General features: G+C 36.0%; 1 protein-coding gene across 5 annotated transcripts in view; it reads right to left on the bottom strand.

Annotated features, from left to right (window-relative positions):
- Nucleotides 1-18736, bottom strand: part of LanA (laminin subunit alpha) — a 119522-nt gene that overhangs the window by 50664 nt on the left and 50122 nt on the right. For all 5 annotated transcript variants that reach the window (XM_071681747.1, XM_071681748.1, XM_071681750.1 and 2 more), the window contains 8 exons: nt 16207-16334; nt 14634-14758; nt 13910-14083; nt 8330-8460; nt 7413-7563; nt 3421-3532; nt 3164-3278; nt 2578-2745 (listed from right to left, as the gene is read on the bottom strand). In XM_071681747.1, coding sequence (XP_071537848.1) covers nt 2578-2745; nt 3164-3278; nt 3421-3532; nt 7413-7563; nt 8330-8460; nt 13910-14083; nt 14634-14758; nt 16207-16334 — 1104 coding nt within the window. The remainder of the gene's footprint in view (nt 1-2577; nt 2746-3163; nt 3279-3420; nt 3533-7412; nt 7564-8329; nt 8461-13909; nt 14084-14633; nt 14759-16206; nt 16335-18736) is intronic.

Below are 18736 nucleotides of genomic sequence, written 5' to 3'. Positions count from 1 at the left end.
AAAGTCAAAGACACTCCTTGCCCCTAGGTATTTTCCACACACATTCTTCAAAGCAAATACTGCTCTACACATCCTCTAACTTTCCTAAAACCAAATTTCTCCACCCAATTAGGTGTACTGTGCATGAAGCCACCCACTAGATCATATACCTTAACAGTTATACTTATCAGACTTGTACTTCTACAATTCACACATGCATTTTTGTCCCTTTTCCCTTCAAACGAGGGCACTATACTGAACATGCAGTCCACCAGTCCTCATGCATCTCACCTTGGAACTTCAGATTATCACACAACCTAACTAATGAATCAAAAATGCATCCACCTCCCTATCAGCTAACACATCAAATAGTCTTCAAACTATTCACACCATTTACTTTTTGAATCTTTGTTTGCTACAGCATTCCACCTCCTCCAATTACTGCCATACTCATTCGTCTTGTTCTTGTTTTCACTATTCACTTCTTTTCAAAAAAAAATTCCATTCTCTCTGAAGTTTATCATTGCAACTCTACTCTCTTTTTCAAGTCTCATACATTTCTCTTGACACCGCACTACTTTATATTTGCACTCTCCCTGCAGATACTATCAAACCACCTCACTTTTCTGTTTCACTGGCAATCTAACTTCCTCATTCAACCAATCACACCAATCACTACCCTTTGTCATGCATATGCATCAATCATTCCAAACTTCACTCTAAAACTTAAACTCTACTACTCTATATATATTCTACTTTACTTTCACTTGGTGTATTTTACTCTCATCCTATGCCATTCTTCACTAAATATTTCCTAGTATCTCTTCAAACAAGCCATCTTTCCTAGAGTGCAAAACTATCCTTGCGATGTGTGAATAATTACACCCAAACACACAAAGCCTTAATTTCTCAGGAAGAAAGGATAAAATACTGACTATCTGTGGGTGCAATTAGTAGAGAGCAAGTGACCTTGTGAGGCCATGAAGGTATTCTCAGCTAAGCCTTACAACCCAGAAATAGTGCAGTTTATTTAATTCTAAACAGATGAATGAGCTACTTGAAAGAGAAAATGTGTATAGCACCACCTTTGTGAGCAATGATAGTGACAGTACATCCAGAAAGTCCATTGTAAATAAACATAACAGAGGTGGCAAGAAGGTTAAGACAGATGATAAGTGGATAACTGGAAACAAAAATTAAGAAAAAAAAAGAAAGTTAAGTAAACTGGCAAAATTACAAAATGGACAATTACTGACAACTGCTAACTGTAAACATGACTCATATATACATCTGTAGCAGTGCAAATATATTCTATGGGTTCAAATAGGAACTAAAGAATTTGGGAACAAAATTTAGAACACTTAAACTGTATGGGGAAACAAGGATATAGAAAAGTTCAAGAGACTGAATAACTATATTTACAGTTTCAAAGAGTATAGGGTAGCTGCTGTGGGAGATAATAACACAACAACCAAAAAGGATTGGCTATTACTATTTGCAAGGATATTCAGAATGCATCTCAAAGTATGGTGAATATGACGAGGAAAAATAGGTAAAACGTTTAAGATGTACATGACAAGAGAGTTCATGAAGAAAGTAAAAAAAGGTGTTAAAATTACTGATCACACAAATAAGAGCACAGATAACTTTTGGAAAGAAATCAGTAATATTTCATGAGGTTAAAGTGAACTATATGTGGACCATATAAGGGTAATGAAAAAAATGTACAAAATAAATACAAAACTGAATAGTTTACGGCTTACAGAAAAGAAAAGATTATAAACTAAGGAAAGGAAGAAGCAGAGATAATTAAACCATTTGAAATATTCTTCTGGATCTGCAGTGATTACATTACAGAAGCAAGAGTGCACGAATGGTAGGGGGTGTAATAGTCTTTTGTAGATTGTTTCAGAAAGGAAAAGTGCAGATAACTATATGGGCAAAAAGGTGTCATGGTCTTCATAAGAAATTAATACATGTGATTATCAGGGAAAAAAATGAAGATATGCAAAAGAAAGGTGAAAAGAGAATAATACAGGTCATAGGAGATGGAGGCACCTTAGAAATGGAGTTGTTAAAAATCATTGAGAAGTTGGAACAGGGAAATATGTTCATGCAGTGCTTGAATCTAATTTGTGCTCTATGAAGAAATTACAAAAAATTGAGAAATACGTTCTTTAAGGAAGAAGACATAGGAAAGGAGTTCCACAGTTAGGTGGAAAAATGTAACAAGAAGTTCTACAAAGTCTATGAGCAGGGAATACTTGAATGTGTTCCAGTGTCAGAAAGAGACAGAGTAATTATTAGATTAGTGAAATATGGTTAAAAGATATGCCAGAAAGTTCAAGAAAATAGAGATGTCTTATGAAGAAATGATGAAACAACATGAAAGCTTTTAGGAAACATAAGAAAGTAAGACATGTGTATCACACATGACAGCTATAAAGGTTGAAAAAAATACCTTTATAGAAACATGGTTGTGGATGAGTGGAACAAGTGAAAGTCTAAGCTTAGAACAAACAGAAGTTTCAACTTTGTAGATAAAAGAAAATTTGAGGGATGGGACTCATAGATATACAAAATTATTAATCAACTTACTTGTGCAGATACGGCATGAGCTTCTTTCAAAATGGATTCAAGACCATCTTGCAAAGGTAGAGTCTCAGCTTCAGGTAAGTCCAATAATTCGACTTGAGGTCGAAGTTCAAACACTGTTGAGTTGATAACACCTAGTCTTTGGTGAAGGAAATAACTATATGCTGCAGTCTGTTGAAAATAAATAATATGCGTATCAATCCTACTACCACTTAGACTACTGCTAATTTGACGTTTGTAAAAGCTTTACTGATTCCCTTATCCATCATGAAAAAATTATATACTACATGCCAGAAACATGAATCAGTTGATAAAATGATATTACAGTGGTTATGAAGCCAAATAATTTGTGAAGTTTGATGGGAATACAGTACTTTGAAATTCTATCTAATTCTAAGGATACAGGAAACACATATGTGTAGGAAATGCAATAGAGTCTATGTTGATAGGCTCTGTGACAGAATGCATGATGATGAAAATACCACAATATAAATAGCAAAAAGGCAATCACACAGTTTATACATCAGATCAATTATAGTGATTTTTTTTCTTTTTTGAAGATTAAGTGTCTTTGGAATTCAATGATTACCTCAAACTCAAATATTGTTGGTTGAATAAGCCGTGAAAGTTCATCTGTGGTGTCAAGAAGTGCATGTACACAATCTTCACATTCTTGACAACCTACACCATCAATCAGAACCCATCTAGAAAAAAAAGTCAATAAAAAATAATAATTCATTTCGTTGAAAATAATGAAACTAGTCATAGAGTACAGCAATTGAATTATACTTCAAATCTATTTTGCTTTAGTTCATGTATTCTGAAGGTATCATCATGGAACTTTACCTGTAAGGGCAACCTTCACAGTTTATTCCAATGACACCTGGTAAACACTGGCACTGGCCAGTCTTGGGATCACATCCAACTCCTACACTAAAACCTTCACGACATGTACACTCTGCAAATAAGAAGAGAGCAATAGGATAGTAAACATCTGTTAAATACATATACAGTAAAACCACTGTTATCTGAAATGCTTAGGAAATCAGCCATTTGGGATAAAAATTCTGGTAATTTGAGTTTTTGATATATAAAATAATTCAAAAATTACCCATCTCTTACTTTAAGCAGGGGTAATGTTCTGCAAAAACTTCACACAAAGAGAAATCGCATACAGCAAATCAATAAACATAGAGAGAAAAATGCGTTGTGTACAGGAGCTTCATACGGTCAGCCATGGAGGATTTTCCCATTATCTTCACATTATACAGCTTCTGACATTGAATAAATTTATCCAGCCATCATTTACTTACTTGAAACAGCTCTGGCTCAACTAAAATGTCTTCTTCACATAACTTCTCATAAATCTTAAGAGCTTTAGACCTGAGCTGATAGTTACTAAGGCTGCTTTTCTTCTTTATCTCATACCATGTGTATAACAAAAGCATTTTCTCCATCTTCTCCATGACTGGATTTCTAATCTGTGTGGCTACCTTGGTAGACAATGGAGGAGATGAGACAACAGCACTTCTAATTTTCTTTGCATTCTTCTTGAAGTTGAAGACTGTAGATTCACCCAGGTTGTAAACACATCCAAGCACATTCACTCCCTTACCAGAATCAGATTGTCATACGATTTCTAGCTTTGCTTCTTACGTCAAAGATGTTCCCTTCCATTTAATTGCTGGTACTGGGTTAGGAGAAGATTGTTGGACATTTGGACACCATATCAACAAACAAAAACACAGCATGTTGAAGGAAAATCACATAAGCAAGTATACCCAAATCATACAAGGTGCACAGATCCACAAACAGTAGTGGTAACTGCAAAACTGAACTGCTAGCAGGAATATGACACACTCCACTCAGAACCCAAGCTTACTTTACCTGCCAACCCTCACTGAAGTTTTGGTGCACTTTTTACCGCAATGATGCTCCTTAACCAACACCAGTACATCATAAGATTTCTAGCTTTGTTTCTATGGTCAGAGTTCTCTTCCTTTAAATGCTGGTTCTGGTGTAGGAGAAGATGCTGCTATATGCTTGAATGCCACATTTATGAACACAAATAGAGTGGATTACAGGAAAATCACACTAGCAGGTATACCCAAAGTGCACAAGTAGCACAACTCTGTAAACATCGATGGTAACAGTGAGGCTGACCCACTGGAAGGAAGATGGGGCACTCCACTTAGGACCCACGATTACTCCACCCACCAATCATTATGGAAGTTTTGATGCACTTTCTACCATGCTAATGCTCCCTTCCACTAACACCATACTGCAGATTTGACACTTTTTCCATGAACCTAACTTCTACTTCCATTTCCACCCCATCCATAAAAGATTAAACAGACATGTTGACATCAAACAGCCTTGACACAAACATATCTTCTCTGGGATGCACTCAACTTCCTCCTTCCCTACTCACACAAATGGTAAAACTTTTCACAGCATTCAGTAACCTTTCACTTACCTGATATATCTGTGGTGTCTTTCATACTGCAACTCTGAAAACCCTATCAAATGATTTCTCCAACTTCATAAATGCTACATTCTTTCCCCAGACATTTCTTACACACATTCTTCAGAGCACACAGGCGATTCATACACCATTCAACTATGATGAAACCACAATGCCACTCCTTGTTAATCTGCTGTACACAGTACCAAACTCTCCATTGCCATTCTGCCATACCTCTGAACAGACATACTTAACAGTCTGATATCAGTATAATTCAAATAATCAATTTTGTTCAAACTGCCTTTTTTCAAGGACGATATACTGTCACTCTGTCAGTCCTCTGGTATCACATCATGGGCTATACACATGCTGAACAGCCTGGAAGAATGCATGGAATAGCATATGTGAGGGAGGTATGTAAGTGGGATAAGTGGAGACTCTTTTGCTGTGGCCACTCCCTCGATGAGAGTTCTTTGAGGGAATGGGCATCAAAGATATAGACGGACAGATATGTAGAACAGCCTGATCAACCAATCAACAGCAATATCACCCTAATTTTTGAGAAATTCAAGTGCAATCCCAACCACTCCCAGAGTTTTACAATTCATCCGGGGCAAAGTATTCATTACCTTATTTTTTTTCATCAACCAGTTCACTGTAATTTTTTACACCAAACACCATCTTATCCACAGCACACCACACTTGCCTTCTAGTAGCCTAACAAATACAGCAGTCTCCTAAAATGCCATTCCACCTCATTTTCACAGCTTTGTTTTTTGTTTCCACTTACTAAACTGCTATCCTCAGTCACCCATACTTGTCCTGTTGTTCTCCTCAAACTATTCATTGCTTTCAAAACATATCTTATGAAGTATAATCAGATATGTTGCACATCAAACAGGAGTAAGCACAATAGTGGGAAATGAAAAACACTATAAAAATCTGTTAAAGAATTTGGATATAATATGCAAATGGGCAGAAGAGAGTAAAATGATATCTAAGAAAGACATTTGAACAAATAAGTCATGGGGCAACTAACAATATATCAACATATACATACACAAAAGCCCTAGGGGAAAAGAAATTGAGAGATAACTAAACTTGAACTGTGGGAAAAATATTGATGAACTTATGCTTTCAAGCCAAATAATGAGCAGTATGGGCCATACAGGGTACAGTTAAACAATATAAAGAAATACAGAAGACTTCAAACTGCATTAGACTACAGGTTCTTTTCAAGACTGTTTGTGACTGGTAGATGTTCAAAACTCAGATTAATGTGGTAAAAGTTGAGAAGCATACATATGTTTCAAAAAGAAAAACTTGCAAAATTTTCTCAAGAATAAGGTAATGCTAGCTGTGGCCTTGAAGCAAAATATCTACCAAGCTTGTTCTCAAAAATTTCTATGACACAACATGCAACCACTCTATCTGGTACATCATTCCATATGTGAATGACTCAGCAAAAGAGAAAGTACTTGGTCTCATTTGAGGTAAAACATTTACCCATACCTGTATCCAAACACTTGAATCTGAAACCTGTATTACTTCACTTTTTAAAGTTCCCTCTTCAAAACTAAACAAGCTGAAGTCATTCAATTAAAAAGCCCCTCCTATGAATCCAAGAATCATACTTGTACTATTACTGCTTCTGAGCACTGTTTACTTGGTTTTAAGCCACCAGAGATTATCATACCAAAGTCTCTTTCCTTATTTACCTTTTGTAGCTCAACAAATTTCAAACTGCCTTCTTGTTTTTATAACCAATATGTAACTCTGCACTTATCAGTACTGTTTCTTATTTGCCATCCATAATCTGGGTCCATCAACTTTTCTGTGTCAGTTTGAAGTTAACAAACATTCATTTTCAGGCGTAGATTTATTTCCCAGCTTAGTATCATCCACAAATTTTGATATCTAACAATATAACCCATCACCAATATCACTCGCTAATCTAAATACCTGCATGCAAAACAACATTTCAATGTTTGCAAAACATTTTCCTTATTTCAATTTATATCATTTACATTAAGAAAGCTATCTATTTCAGCACTTCATAATCCTTACTATCCAAATAAGATTACATATTTTCTAATTTTTTTCTTAAGGGTACCATCCATTGGAAATTTATTAAGAGAATATTTTTCTTCAACTTATCATAAATCACAACCTATTGTAGTGCATAAGAATGAGGTTGTACTGTAATATAAAGACCTTCCATATTAAAAATACAAAGCATAAAAAACTCACCTTGGCATTCATAATGAGTATAGTTCCGGTTATCATAAATTCCAACCTATTGTAGTGCAAGAGAATGAGGTTACTGTAATATAAAGACCTTCCACAGTAAAAATAAAAAGTATTATAAACTCACCTTGGCATCCATACTGAGTATAGTTCCAGTAGCCTGGATTACATCGGTCACAACGTTGGCCAGTAACTCCACTTCTGCATTGACATTGTCCTGTGCCTTCATCACACTGGCTACTCAAAGATGCTGCTTCACACTCACAAGGCTGACATCCCTGGACAATTGAGAAATAAAAATTCATACTATCTATGCTATCATATCAGTCTTTCAAAGGTTAAATAATTTTACTGAACAATGAGATAACAGTACCTACTACACAGCTGGGTACTGTGTATTCACACCAAAGCATTTTTCTCACATCTTAATTCATTCTTTATTATGCAGGTTATTCATCTCTTCTGCCCCAAAATTTTACCATTTGTACCTATAAAAGTATTAGCCTTACACACATACATTAGAGCTGCAAAAAGTGTTCCTACAGGAAGTTTTTTTGCACTCCTGACATTAAATTTTTTCCTATTCACAAATTTTTCAATTCAAAACTCCACCTTCTCCTTGCATTATTTTGCTTTTAACTTATACTTTCCTACTACCACTTTTATGTTGCTCTTAACTGCCTAACCTCCTTCAAAACTTCTATCTTCCCTATTCAAACTCCTTTTGCACAGACTGCCCATCCCTGTCAATGATGCACATGCAACTTTTACACTCATTCTATGCCCATCCAACTTGAATTCAATAACTAACAGCAAAGAGCTCATATTTTTGCAGGTACAGTCCTTTGTAACACTCATCTTCAGATGTAAAGAAGTGATAGTAAATGAGAGATTCCTATTAATAATATCATTCAGGACTGTGAACCATGGTCTGCTGGGAATACCAATGGGATCCCCAAAACTGAGTACTTACTTAGAGAAGCACCCAACCACCCATCACAGAAAAAAAATTCAATCAGAGGATATATACACAGTTTTCCTTACCTGGCAAGAAGCAAATCCCCAATGGTCAGGAGCACAAAAGTCACACTGGTTTCCAATGACATTATCATAGCATTCACACACACCAGAAAAGTGCTGACAATTTCGGGTACCGCACTCATTGCACGTACAGCCTGAGAGGAAAAAGAGAAAGAAAATAAATAATGCTTTTCCAATTGCTTCCATTATTGTATTTCAACTTATTGTAGGGATTACTATATTTGCCTCATGAACCATGGTACAATTCCATAAACATCTATAAAGTTACCAGAACATCAGATTTGCAAGCTTTCAGGTGGTTCCCAGTAAATGTTTACCAACTCTAAGGAAGGCTTAATATTAAAAAGCATAGTTAAAAATTGATTAACCATTAAGTTTCATAAAAGCTTATTCCTATAATTTCACAGTACTTCTCCAACACTTTGCACCTATTGTCTCCATCTTGCTTCCTTCATTAACATTTATACCATCCCTTGACCAAGCTACCCCTGTCAACCAACTTGATTTGCTCACTACCTTTCTGACCATTTCATCCCCACTTTGCACCTATTGTCTCCATCTTGCTTCCTTCATTAACATTTATACCATCCATTGACCAAGCTACCCCTGTCAACCTACTTGATTTGCTCACTCCCTTTCTGACCATTTCATCACCACTAGATGGTAGGTATGAGCAGTAGGCAGGAGCATTATGAAGAAGACATTACAAAAATTTGGCAGAAGTCCCTGAAATCAATGTGACAGAGTTGCCCTTAGCCAGTTGCTAGTTAAGGGTAAGGAACTAAAAGCTAGGAAGGGGTACTGGAGTTCACCAGTTATGGAGACTCTTTTGCCATAGTCACCCTTCTGAGGGAGTTCCTGAAGGGAATAGGCATCAGAGATGTAGATAGATAGATATATAGATAGACAGACAGCTCTCAACATAAACCTTTCCTCTTCATCACCATTTCATTCCCAATCCAAATTTCTCTCTCTCAGTGTCTTCTCACCTTCTTGCCATCATAATATCCTTCATCTCTCACACAGTCGTACTCTTTACCACATTACCTACTCATTTTCATCTTTCTCCCCACTTCCATAAACTCCTCTAAAATTCAGCTTGCCTGCTCATCCATTATCCATATCAAATTCATAAACTCTTGGGCTGAGCAGATGTGGACAAATCAAATGAGTATAAATGCCTGAGTTAAGTAACAACTATTTTATTTTATTTTTTTATTTTGCTTTGTCGCTGTCTCCCGCGTTTGCGAGGTAGCGCAAGGAAACAGACGAAAGAAATGGCCCAACCCACCCCCATACACATGTATATACATACACGTCCACACACGCAAAAATACATACCTATACATCTCAATGTACACATATATATACACACACAGACACATACATATATACCCATGCACACAATTCACACTGTCTGCCTTCATTCATTTCCAACTATCTGGATAAAAACTCTAAACTAAGTGCCTTCTCTTCCCATTTATTCTTAGTACTTTTGACTATAAGCTATGTGCATCTGGTGCATAAATTCTCATCATAAGATTTTCAGATTTACTGGAAATGGCATGGAGGACTCATTCGAGACTTTACTGAAAAAGTCACAAGACTTTACAGGCATGTAGCATAAAAGTACATGAAATGATTCAAATTTTCAGAGGAGAGTGGTAGGGTCCCAACAGCCAAACTTATTTCAGTGATTTCCAAATTCCAATTCACAACCTAGGGTCATGCAAGAGCATTAAAGAAGTGAATAAGTCTCCTCACACTGTAACATTTATAAATGTAATAATTTTTCTATGTTACCTTCTAGTGGTCCAATTAGAAATATTTCATTCACTAAATCTGAAAAACAATGTATGCACACTAATATATTTAATAAAAAATCTGTTTAAGAATGACTTTCAGAAATCTAGTGAAAAAAATATCAAACTATCTACTACTAAGTATATCAATACAGTATCTGTAATGTTCTCATTGTAACTTCCTTTCATCTGCTGCACTTAATATATCAATCAGAGCAAAAGCTACATTCATGAGTCAACTATTCTTCACACATCAGACACAGAGATAATGTTCAGTAATCTCACCTACACCATACTCGGACCACTCAAGGTATGCCTCTCCATATCCCTCCCCAGCTATAGGCTGCTTCTTCCTTCCAAATCTACCCTGTTCACGTCCTTGAGGAGCAGGATATCGATTAGGTCGATGGCTCCTGCCTTGGCCACGATTTTGGCCATGTCTATGCAGTGTTGTATAATGAGTGAAGCCAGATGATGATTCAGTCAGTGGAGGAACTGTTGTTATCTGGACAGTATGAGTTTGGCCATAATGATATCTTGCTTCCTGAGTAGGGTTTCTAAATTTTTCATGACCATAACCAGAGTAATCTTGAGTCCAAGAATGCCTGTCCTGCCCTGTATTTCTATATCTCCAGGCAGTCCCTCCACTTCCAGGATGCCGTACACTTGAGGATGAGGTAAAAGAGCTAATATTATGCCCTTGGAGTGTACTTCCAAACTGCCTTCTGTAGTCATCTAAAGGTCTGTGGGATGCATATCGTGATGAAGTTCTGGAGTGAACATATCTTGTTGATTCTGAGCAGGCATTGGAGCCAGGCCTTGAATGATGTTTGTTCCTTGAAAAGCCATAAGTTGGACTGCAGTATTCACAAACAATAATGCCCACTAAGAGTAATAATACATAGTAACGTAACATGCTCATCGCCTCTCTACAGCACGCAAGACACTGAGATAGCCTGGTTGCACATTATAAGAGCAAGACCACCTAGTGATTAGTTATTAATTATTAATATGAAACAAATCAATAATAGTTTTTGTTTACCTGGAAACAAGAATTTGAGATTATAAATGATGCATTCAGTTTCACCCAGAAGATTAGAAAATAAGGTCAAACAAATTTGGGTATAGGTGACAATATCCTAGTATCTGGCAATTCACAACTGTATGCCTGCTGGCACACTTCCATGCTTTGTGCCATCAATGCTAAAAATATAATCTGACATTTAATGTTCTTTTCCACTCTTAAAAGAAAAAACTTTTGTTATAAATTAGACATGATATGTTTCAAATTACTAAAGAGTTACAATATATAGTGCAAGATAAAAGACAGAGTACTGAAGAAAGAAATAATAGCACTTTCAGAGAATCAAGATTTATTACATTCAGAAAAAAAGAGGCTGAAAATAACTGATGAATCCCATGAAAGCAGGAATGGATTGATGCAAACAGACAAACAGAGACACAGCAAGAGAGACTGACTTAATGTCTTACAGACAAATAAAGACAGAAAGACAGACAGACAGACAGACAGATGAGTGAATAAATAAATAGACAGATGGATAGACAGACAAACAGAAAGACAAAGAGAATACAGAACTCCTCATTGTTTGTATCAATTACATTACAGAGTGAAAGGTATTTTAACATATAAATGGTTAAAAAGATATAATATGGATATCCCTGGGGATAGGGGATTAAGAATACTTCCCACGTATTCCCTACGTGTCGTAGAAGGCGACTAAAAGGGGAGGGAGCGGGGGGCTGGAAATCCTCCCTTCTCGTTTTTTTTTAAATTTTCCAAAAGAAGGAACAGAGGGGGCCAGGTGAGGATATTCCAAAAAAGGCCCAGTCCTCTGTTCTTAGCGCTACCTCGCTAACGCGGGAAATGGCGAATAGTTAAAAAAAAAAAAAAAAAAAATATGGATATATGATACAATGAGGAACAACAATGTGAGGTATTGAAAAATGCTAAAGTATGAGACAATATGGAATTACAAAGCATTAGATCATGAAAACACAGATGCATGCAGTAATGAAAATTAATGACTTAAATATATAATGAGAAATAAAGTATAACACAGTAAGAATACTGCAGTGAGATAGACTAAGAAACAACTAGGTAAGGAAATGCATGGTAATGAGTGGCATTTAGGTGTAAGGATGCACATAAACTCTGAGTCATCATAGTAGTAAGAAAAACCTGGTATGTGTGAAGAATGAGAAACACCAGGATGTAAGGATATAAAAATGAGGTGAGAGTATATATATGACTGCAATGTAAGTTACAAAGGCACTGACTACTGTATGCTTAACTGAAGCAGAGCAAGTAAGTGGGTAATCAGAAAAATCAGGCTGAGGTACTGAGAAGAATAAAACTGGTAAGTCGGAATATGAAACACTAGATAATGAGGTAATGAGTGGAGTACTGTCAGGTAATAAGTAAAGTGATAGGGATATGTCAGAATAAGACAAAGTTTTAATCATCATCAGGGGTAAACTGGACTGGGAGGTGAAAACGAGCTAAAATGAGCTGTACAGTGAGCTATAAAAATATATCTAAAAGGCTGTGAGGGGTAATCAAATAAATATATGAGGGGAACTACAATGAGTCTATTGAGTTGCTAGCTAAAAGTACCTAAAACTACATATGTGGTACAGATGCCTAGAGTTGAGTTTGGCAGACAGCCAGTCTGACTGTGCTATAAATAGACATCCCCACATTTCCTGTCTCCATATGACACAAAGCATTTGGGTATTTGATTATCCTATTTGATTATCCCATCCTTCTTACATAGTTCATACATTACCTTTATTGAAGAGTATACTTTTAACAGCTGTGCTGACTGAATAATAGAATCATAGAAAATAAAGAATTGAAAATATTAGATATCTTCATGCATGCTTCAAAAAATGAGCTTTAAGTATAATATGAGAAGACAGTTCTTTGATAACAATAAAAACTTAAGAAAATTGAAATACTTAAGATATTAAAGACAAATATCAAGGTGTGAAAAAGAGTGAATTACAAAAAAATACAAAATAAATAAATACAAAATGCACAAAATTTAAACTATGTGGATATGAAAATATCTTCATCTATTAATGGACTTGTTTGTAGCATAATTCTTTTTATTTTCCTTTTATCTAATTGCTTCTACTGCCTTAGACAGACAGATAAACAGACAGACAGACAGACAGAAACAAACAGTCAGACAAACAGACAGACACAAAGATAGATACACAGATATATTGATAAATAGAAAAAAGACACAGACAGAAATACATATAAAGGCAGACAGATAGATATAAGGATAGAAAGATAGACAGATAGGCAGAACAGAATAACAGATGGAGAAATAGACAGAAAGGGATTCTTTTAAAAAAGATCATTCTTATTTGTCTATCTGTTCATCTGTATCTCTGACTCTTCATTACCCCTCCAACTCATCCACCCTAGGAGAGAGGAGCCAAGAGAAAAGAAAGAGGAATTAAAACTGTCCTACCCAAACACACCTCCGTAGCATGCACCATCCCATCACACATCTTCCTGGGTCCTCTCCCAAATATACTCCTTAACTTTTACCTCCCATAATACCAGCCATCTCCTCAAAATTCTAATCCTTTCTACCTTAATCCAACATATTCTCCTTATCAACTTATTATCATGCATCATATTCACTTAAACATGAATATGTTAAGGAGAAAATAATCCTCTGTAATCTACTTAGGAACTCAGATCCCACTAAAAGAAGTAATAAAAGAAATAAATAACCATACTTACTTTCACAGTTCTTCAAGCTAATGGCATCGCCATAAAATCCTGGAGCACATCGTTCGCAGGAATAGCCATAGGTGTTGTTAAGACAATTCAAACAACGTCCACTAATGTCATCACAAGCAAATGGATCACTCTGATCTATGTTACCACTGCATTCACATGGCTTACATTTGTCACCTGTAAAAAAGACCCAATTCATATAACATGATTATTCTTTTAATGCATTCAATACAACAAGATATTCACTAACTTTCTATTTCCTTCCAGCTTTATAACGGCCTACTGACTGGGGGAAAATGGTGACTTTATATATATCTTCCATTAAACATTACACAACAAATTTAAGTTTTATACCGTTAATTTCATAAAATACAAATGTGGGAAAGGAAAGGTGATAACGTTTTGAGTGTAAAGGACAAAAACAAGGGAACTGCTACATCTAAAACATGAAAATTTCATCAACATGGATAAAGCACTTTGATAACTGCTATCACATTCAATATGATTTTCTATGATCCTTCAACTCATATACAATGTCATACAATGCCCTTCTTAGGAGCGATAATATTTATGGAAATCATCAACCATAAATTGAATAAAGTTCTGTGTGAATATATCTGTTTGAAGTAATGACAAATATCAAAGCAGATGAAAGGTTAGGTTTCTTTTAGAAGATATAAATTTGGAACTATTCTACATCAATCTTACTTGTTTACTAGACACTTGCCTAGAATTTCAGGTTGACCATAATAACCTGAAGCACAGCGCTCACATCGTTCCCCAATGTACCCATCTTGGCAATCACAACTAATTGAGTATCCATCATCTAAGAAATCACAACTTTCAGCAAAACTGGAATAATAAAAGAACATTATGAATAACATACAAGACAGTGGCTTCAACTTATAAAAAAACAATTTTCACAACTATCTTTCATAATAAAGAGACTGATCATCATCACCATTATCACCCAACCTCACTTTCATGTCATGTAATCATACATCCATAAAATCACTAAACAACTATGGTGACATTACACAGTCTTGACACACATTCATTTCATACCAATCACTCATACCACAATTTACTCTTATCTACAGCATTAAGTTTATTATGAAAGCTCTTTAACAGGATTCGGGTATAATCCATGAACAATAATTTAAGTAAAAACTTCCCATTGTGGCTTTTATTCCTAACTTCAACTTGCTCTTCAGCTAAAAGAGGTTTCCTACTCTATTCTTAATATGATCAATCAAAACTATACCATAACACCTTACCAAATAGGCTGAGAAAACTTATGCAATCAGTCTAACTCTGTTATGTGAATGTAAGCAAAAACTGTTTACTCTATATGAACACACATAATAAAAATGCATCAATATGAACATACTATGCCACTAAAACATTTTGTTTTTAAGTTGTGGGCACCAGTTATGATATGTAAAGAGGTTAATAATAGGGAAAAAGAAGAGACAAGGAAAAGTATCAACAAGTTTTTGAGGCAGTGAAAAACCTGTCTTATAAAAAGTGCAAGGTTATGGTTATTGGAAAAGAAACAGTTGCCAAAACAACCCACCCTTAAGTTGCTAATGGCCACACAGTAATCACATGATGCAACTACCTGCTGAGTATTGCCTGGTCTAACCAGTGGTGGGGACACATGAGCACACAAGGTACACGTAGCATACACAGTAAAATAAAGGAAGAAAATGAATGAATGGAGTAACTCATGAATGATTTCTAGTTTGTGGGCTGGAACTGGGTTCGAGAAAATTTCATGAAAAAGGAGCATTGGTCTGCTGGTGACCTTATCCTTACTGGTAAGCTGTCTAGCTCCATCTGTAAAGGAAATGTCCCTATGTCGGCAAGGTGAACTGCCACTACTGTGATGCTTTACACATACTGAAAGTGGTACCATTCATTCACCATATAAAGGAAGGATAAACTCAGTAAGCTGCATGACATCTGCCTATACTGGGGAGTGGATTAAAAGTCAGCAACACTGACCTGCATAACAATAAGTTGTACCTAAATTTGTAAAGTTCTATGAATATATTGTGCATAACAGCTGAAAATATCCTGCTCTGACCAAGACATCCAAAGCTCAAGCAACGAGTGAAAAAAGACACACTGGTGGTTTATGTTTACAATCATTACCTAAATTGCTTACTGGAAAAGCAATCCATATATAACTAAACTTCTATATTACCTACATTCTTTCTATCTCTCTATCTGGATTATAAATTCTTCAACCCATATTAAGGGTAAAATGGCAGAGGAAGAATCTTTCCTAGACTTACTTGTTTGTAATTGATGGCATAGGGCAGGCACAGATGAGGCAGTCATATGGAGTACCTTGCGTGGCTTTTCCATGGTATCCAGGGGCACACATTTCACAATGGTCACCAACTGTGTTGTGAAGACAATTCTGCAAAAACAATTTTTTTTTTTCACATCTATGTACCTCTCTTTCCTGCTTTAGAAGGGTATTCAGGGGCAAAAATCAATGGCATTATTTGCACAAATCTAATCTATAGCGTCATGTGTACTGAACCTAAACACAGATTACCATAAACTGCTATGTTCCACAGACTAGTCCATGATTTACCTCGACTTCTATTTTCACCAAGCAAAACATCCAATAAGGGCTATGTGCTAGCCCTGCCTTTTGGCAAAAGCTTGTCTTACATACTTAAAGGTACTCAAAGTGATTAAATTTGTATGCACACCTGTGAATATAGTGGAAAGAAATTAACTAATATATGAATGCCCTGCAAGAAAGATGGAAACTTCAAAGTTCCATCCAGTGAAATACGGAATATGCACTGAGTGATCATCAAAACCTTCAAAATAAAATTGTATGTGTGGTTCGACGATGTACCCCATCAACCAATTACTGATGATTATAGATAAAACAGAGGCAAAAGACAACAGCACTGTACATCAATCATATCACATAGTAAGTGCTACACTCTGGGCCTGACTGAAACAAAATCTCTTTGTATGTACTCATAGGTCTGTACTTCACCTTACTCTCTCTCTCCATTTTTGACATATAGATCCTTTTTGAGATTCTCTCTTCACTCATCCTCTCCAAATACCTGAACCACTTCAGCAAATCACCACTTGGTACTTTCAGTAAGCTGATCTCTCAATAATTCTGCTTCTTTCTGACTATCATCCAATTCAATATCATTCCACCGCCACTCTTTCAACATTTCTGCTGTAACCCCATCCACTTCTGGAGCATTCCTCACTTCTAGCCGGTTTATATCTGCTTATGTTTTACCTTAGGTGTGTTTCTTGTACTGAAAGTTTTCCTTCCACTCACTTCAATTTCATAAAACCCTCTGCATTAGTATATGCTACTCACATTTCAACCACCTCTGCCTCTTGACTCTCCTTCCCTGTGTTCATAGTTACAACTTTTTTTTAATTCCTCATCTTACTTTGAATGCAAAAGAATGGCAACAATTATATCACTTGTTTTTTGCATTTAGTATCATCTCCTGTATTTCCATCTATGATCCATCCTTCTTAGCAAACTTACTCTCAAGCTAAACTAATCTTAATAATTTCAAGGACTGATTAACATTTTGTTGCAACCTAAATTCATATGTCAGCCACAGGCCCATCTTTATCATAAATGCCATGCCTCCATTGCCATCTTTCATCCTCAATGATACCCTTAGACCTAACTGCACCTAGCATTTCTTAAGTTCATAGCAACTCAGTATCTTTCCTCCTAGTGTGTAGTGTTAGGAATAGTTCTTACAATAGTTTCATGCTGCTTTGTCTTTTTCTATGAAGCACAATGAACTAAGAATTATGAAAAAACTCCTCAACTCCCCCTTTTTGTTTCTACTCTTAGAAAGCATGATCAAAAGAGGGAAGGATTTCCATCCACCTGCTCCTTTTCCTTCAACCATTTTTTATGACCTGCAAGAGATACAAGGTTCTCCCTATTGATGGAACATTGCCTTCACTCTGTCCTTCCATCTCCTAGATCTATCCCTTTCCCCATGCTCCATCCACTTTTAATACAGAGATCCTCTTTGTTAGACCTTCTTTGATCATCTTTTTCACATGCCAGAACCATTTCAGCACACCCTGGTCAGCCTGCTCAGCCAGATCACATACTACCAAACCTCTCCTCATAATCATTCTGTACATGTTCAACATGCATCACATCACATAACAAACTCTGCCATTCTATTTTCAACATGTCCATTTTCTTCCTTTCTTCTGTGTTTAATGCCCATGACTCACATTCATTCAACTATGTCAGGACTATGATAACTAAGCTCAACCATCTTTGCCAGAACATAAAATGATCTCTCCCTCCGCATGCTCCTTAATGCACCCTCCTCCACCTTATGATTCAATTCAGCCCCCTTAAGTCCATCTGATGCCACTTCCAATCCCAGGTATATAAAGCACCTCTTCCATATGAAAGTAAAATTCAGTAAAGTTCACAATCTGCTTTGTAATTTTCTCTCATCATATGAAACATAAAATGAGGATCTAAAAATTAATTACAGTTAAACCAATCATCTAAGATAAAGTGAACAGTCCTCTACAGTATGTCAAATGTTGTAAGATGGAACCAAACTAAAAAAAAATTTTCATCACATGATGCACCTCACACAACACAAACTGAAACAGCTGAGCAACAATAAATCAAAGCTTTAATCAGAGTATTTTCATATATTCTCTCATTACAAAGCTTTATCAAACCATGCAAATTCCCCTTCTTTCTAAAAATATGGCAAAATACAATCTACTAAACTATTACATCAAATACTTCAATTAGAATCTGAGCCCTACTTA

The sequence above is a fragment of the Panulirus ornatus genome, chromosome 33 (genome assembly GCF_036320965.1).
Source record: "Panulirus ornatus isolate Po-2019 chromosome 33, ASM3632096v1, whole genome shotgun sequence".
NCBI lineage: Eukaryota > Metazoa > Arthropoda > Malacostraca > Decapoda > Palinuridae > Panulirus > Panulirus ornatus.
This window is presented reverse-complemented; position numbering and strand designations above follow the sequence as displayed.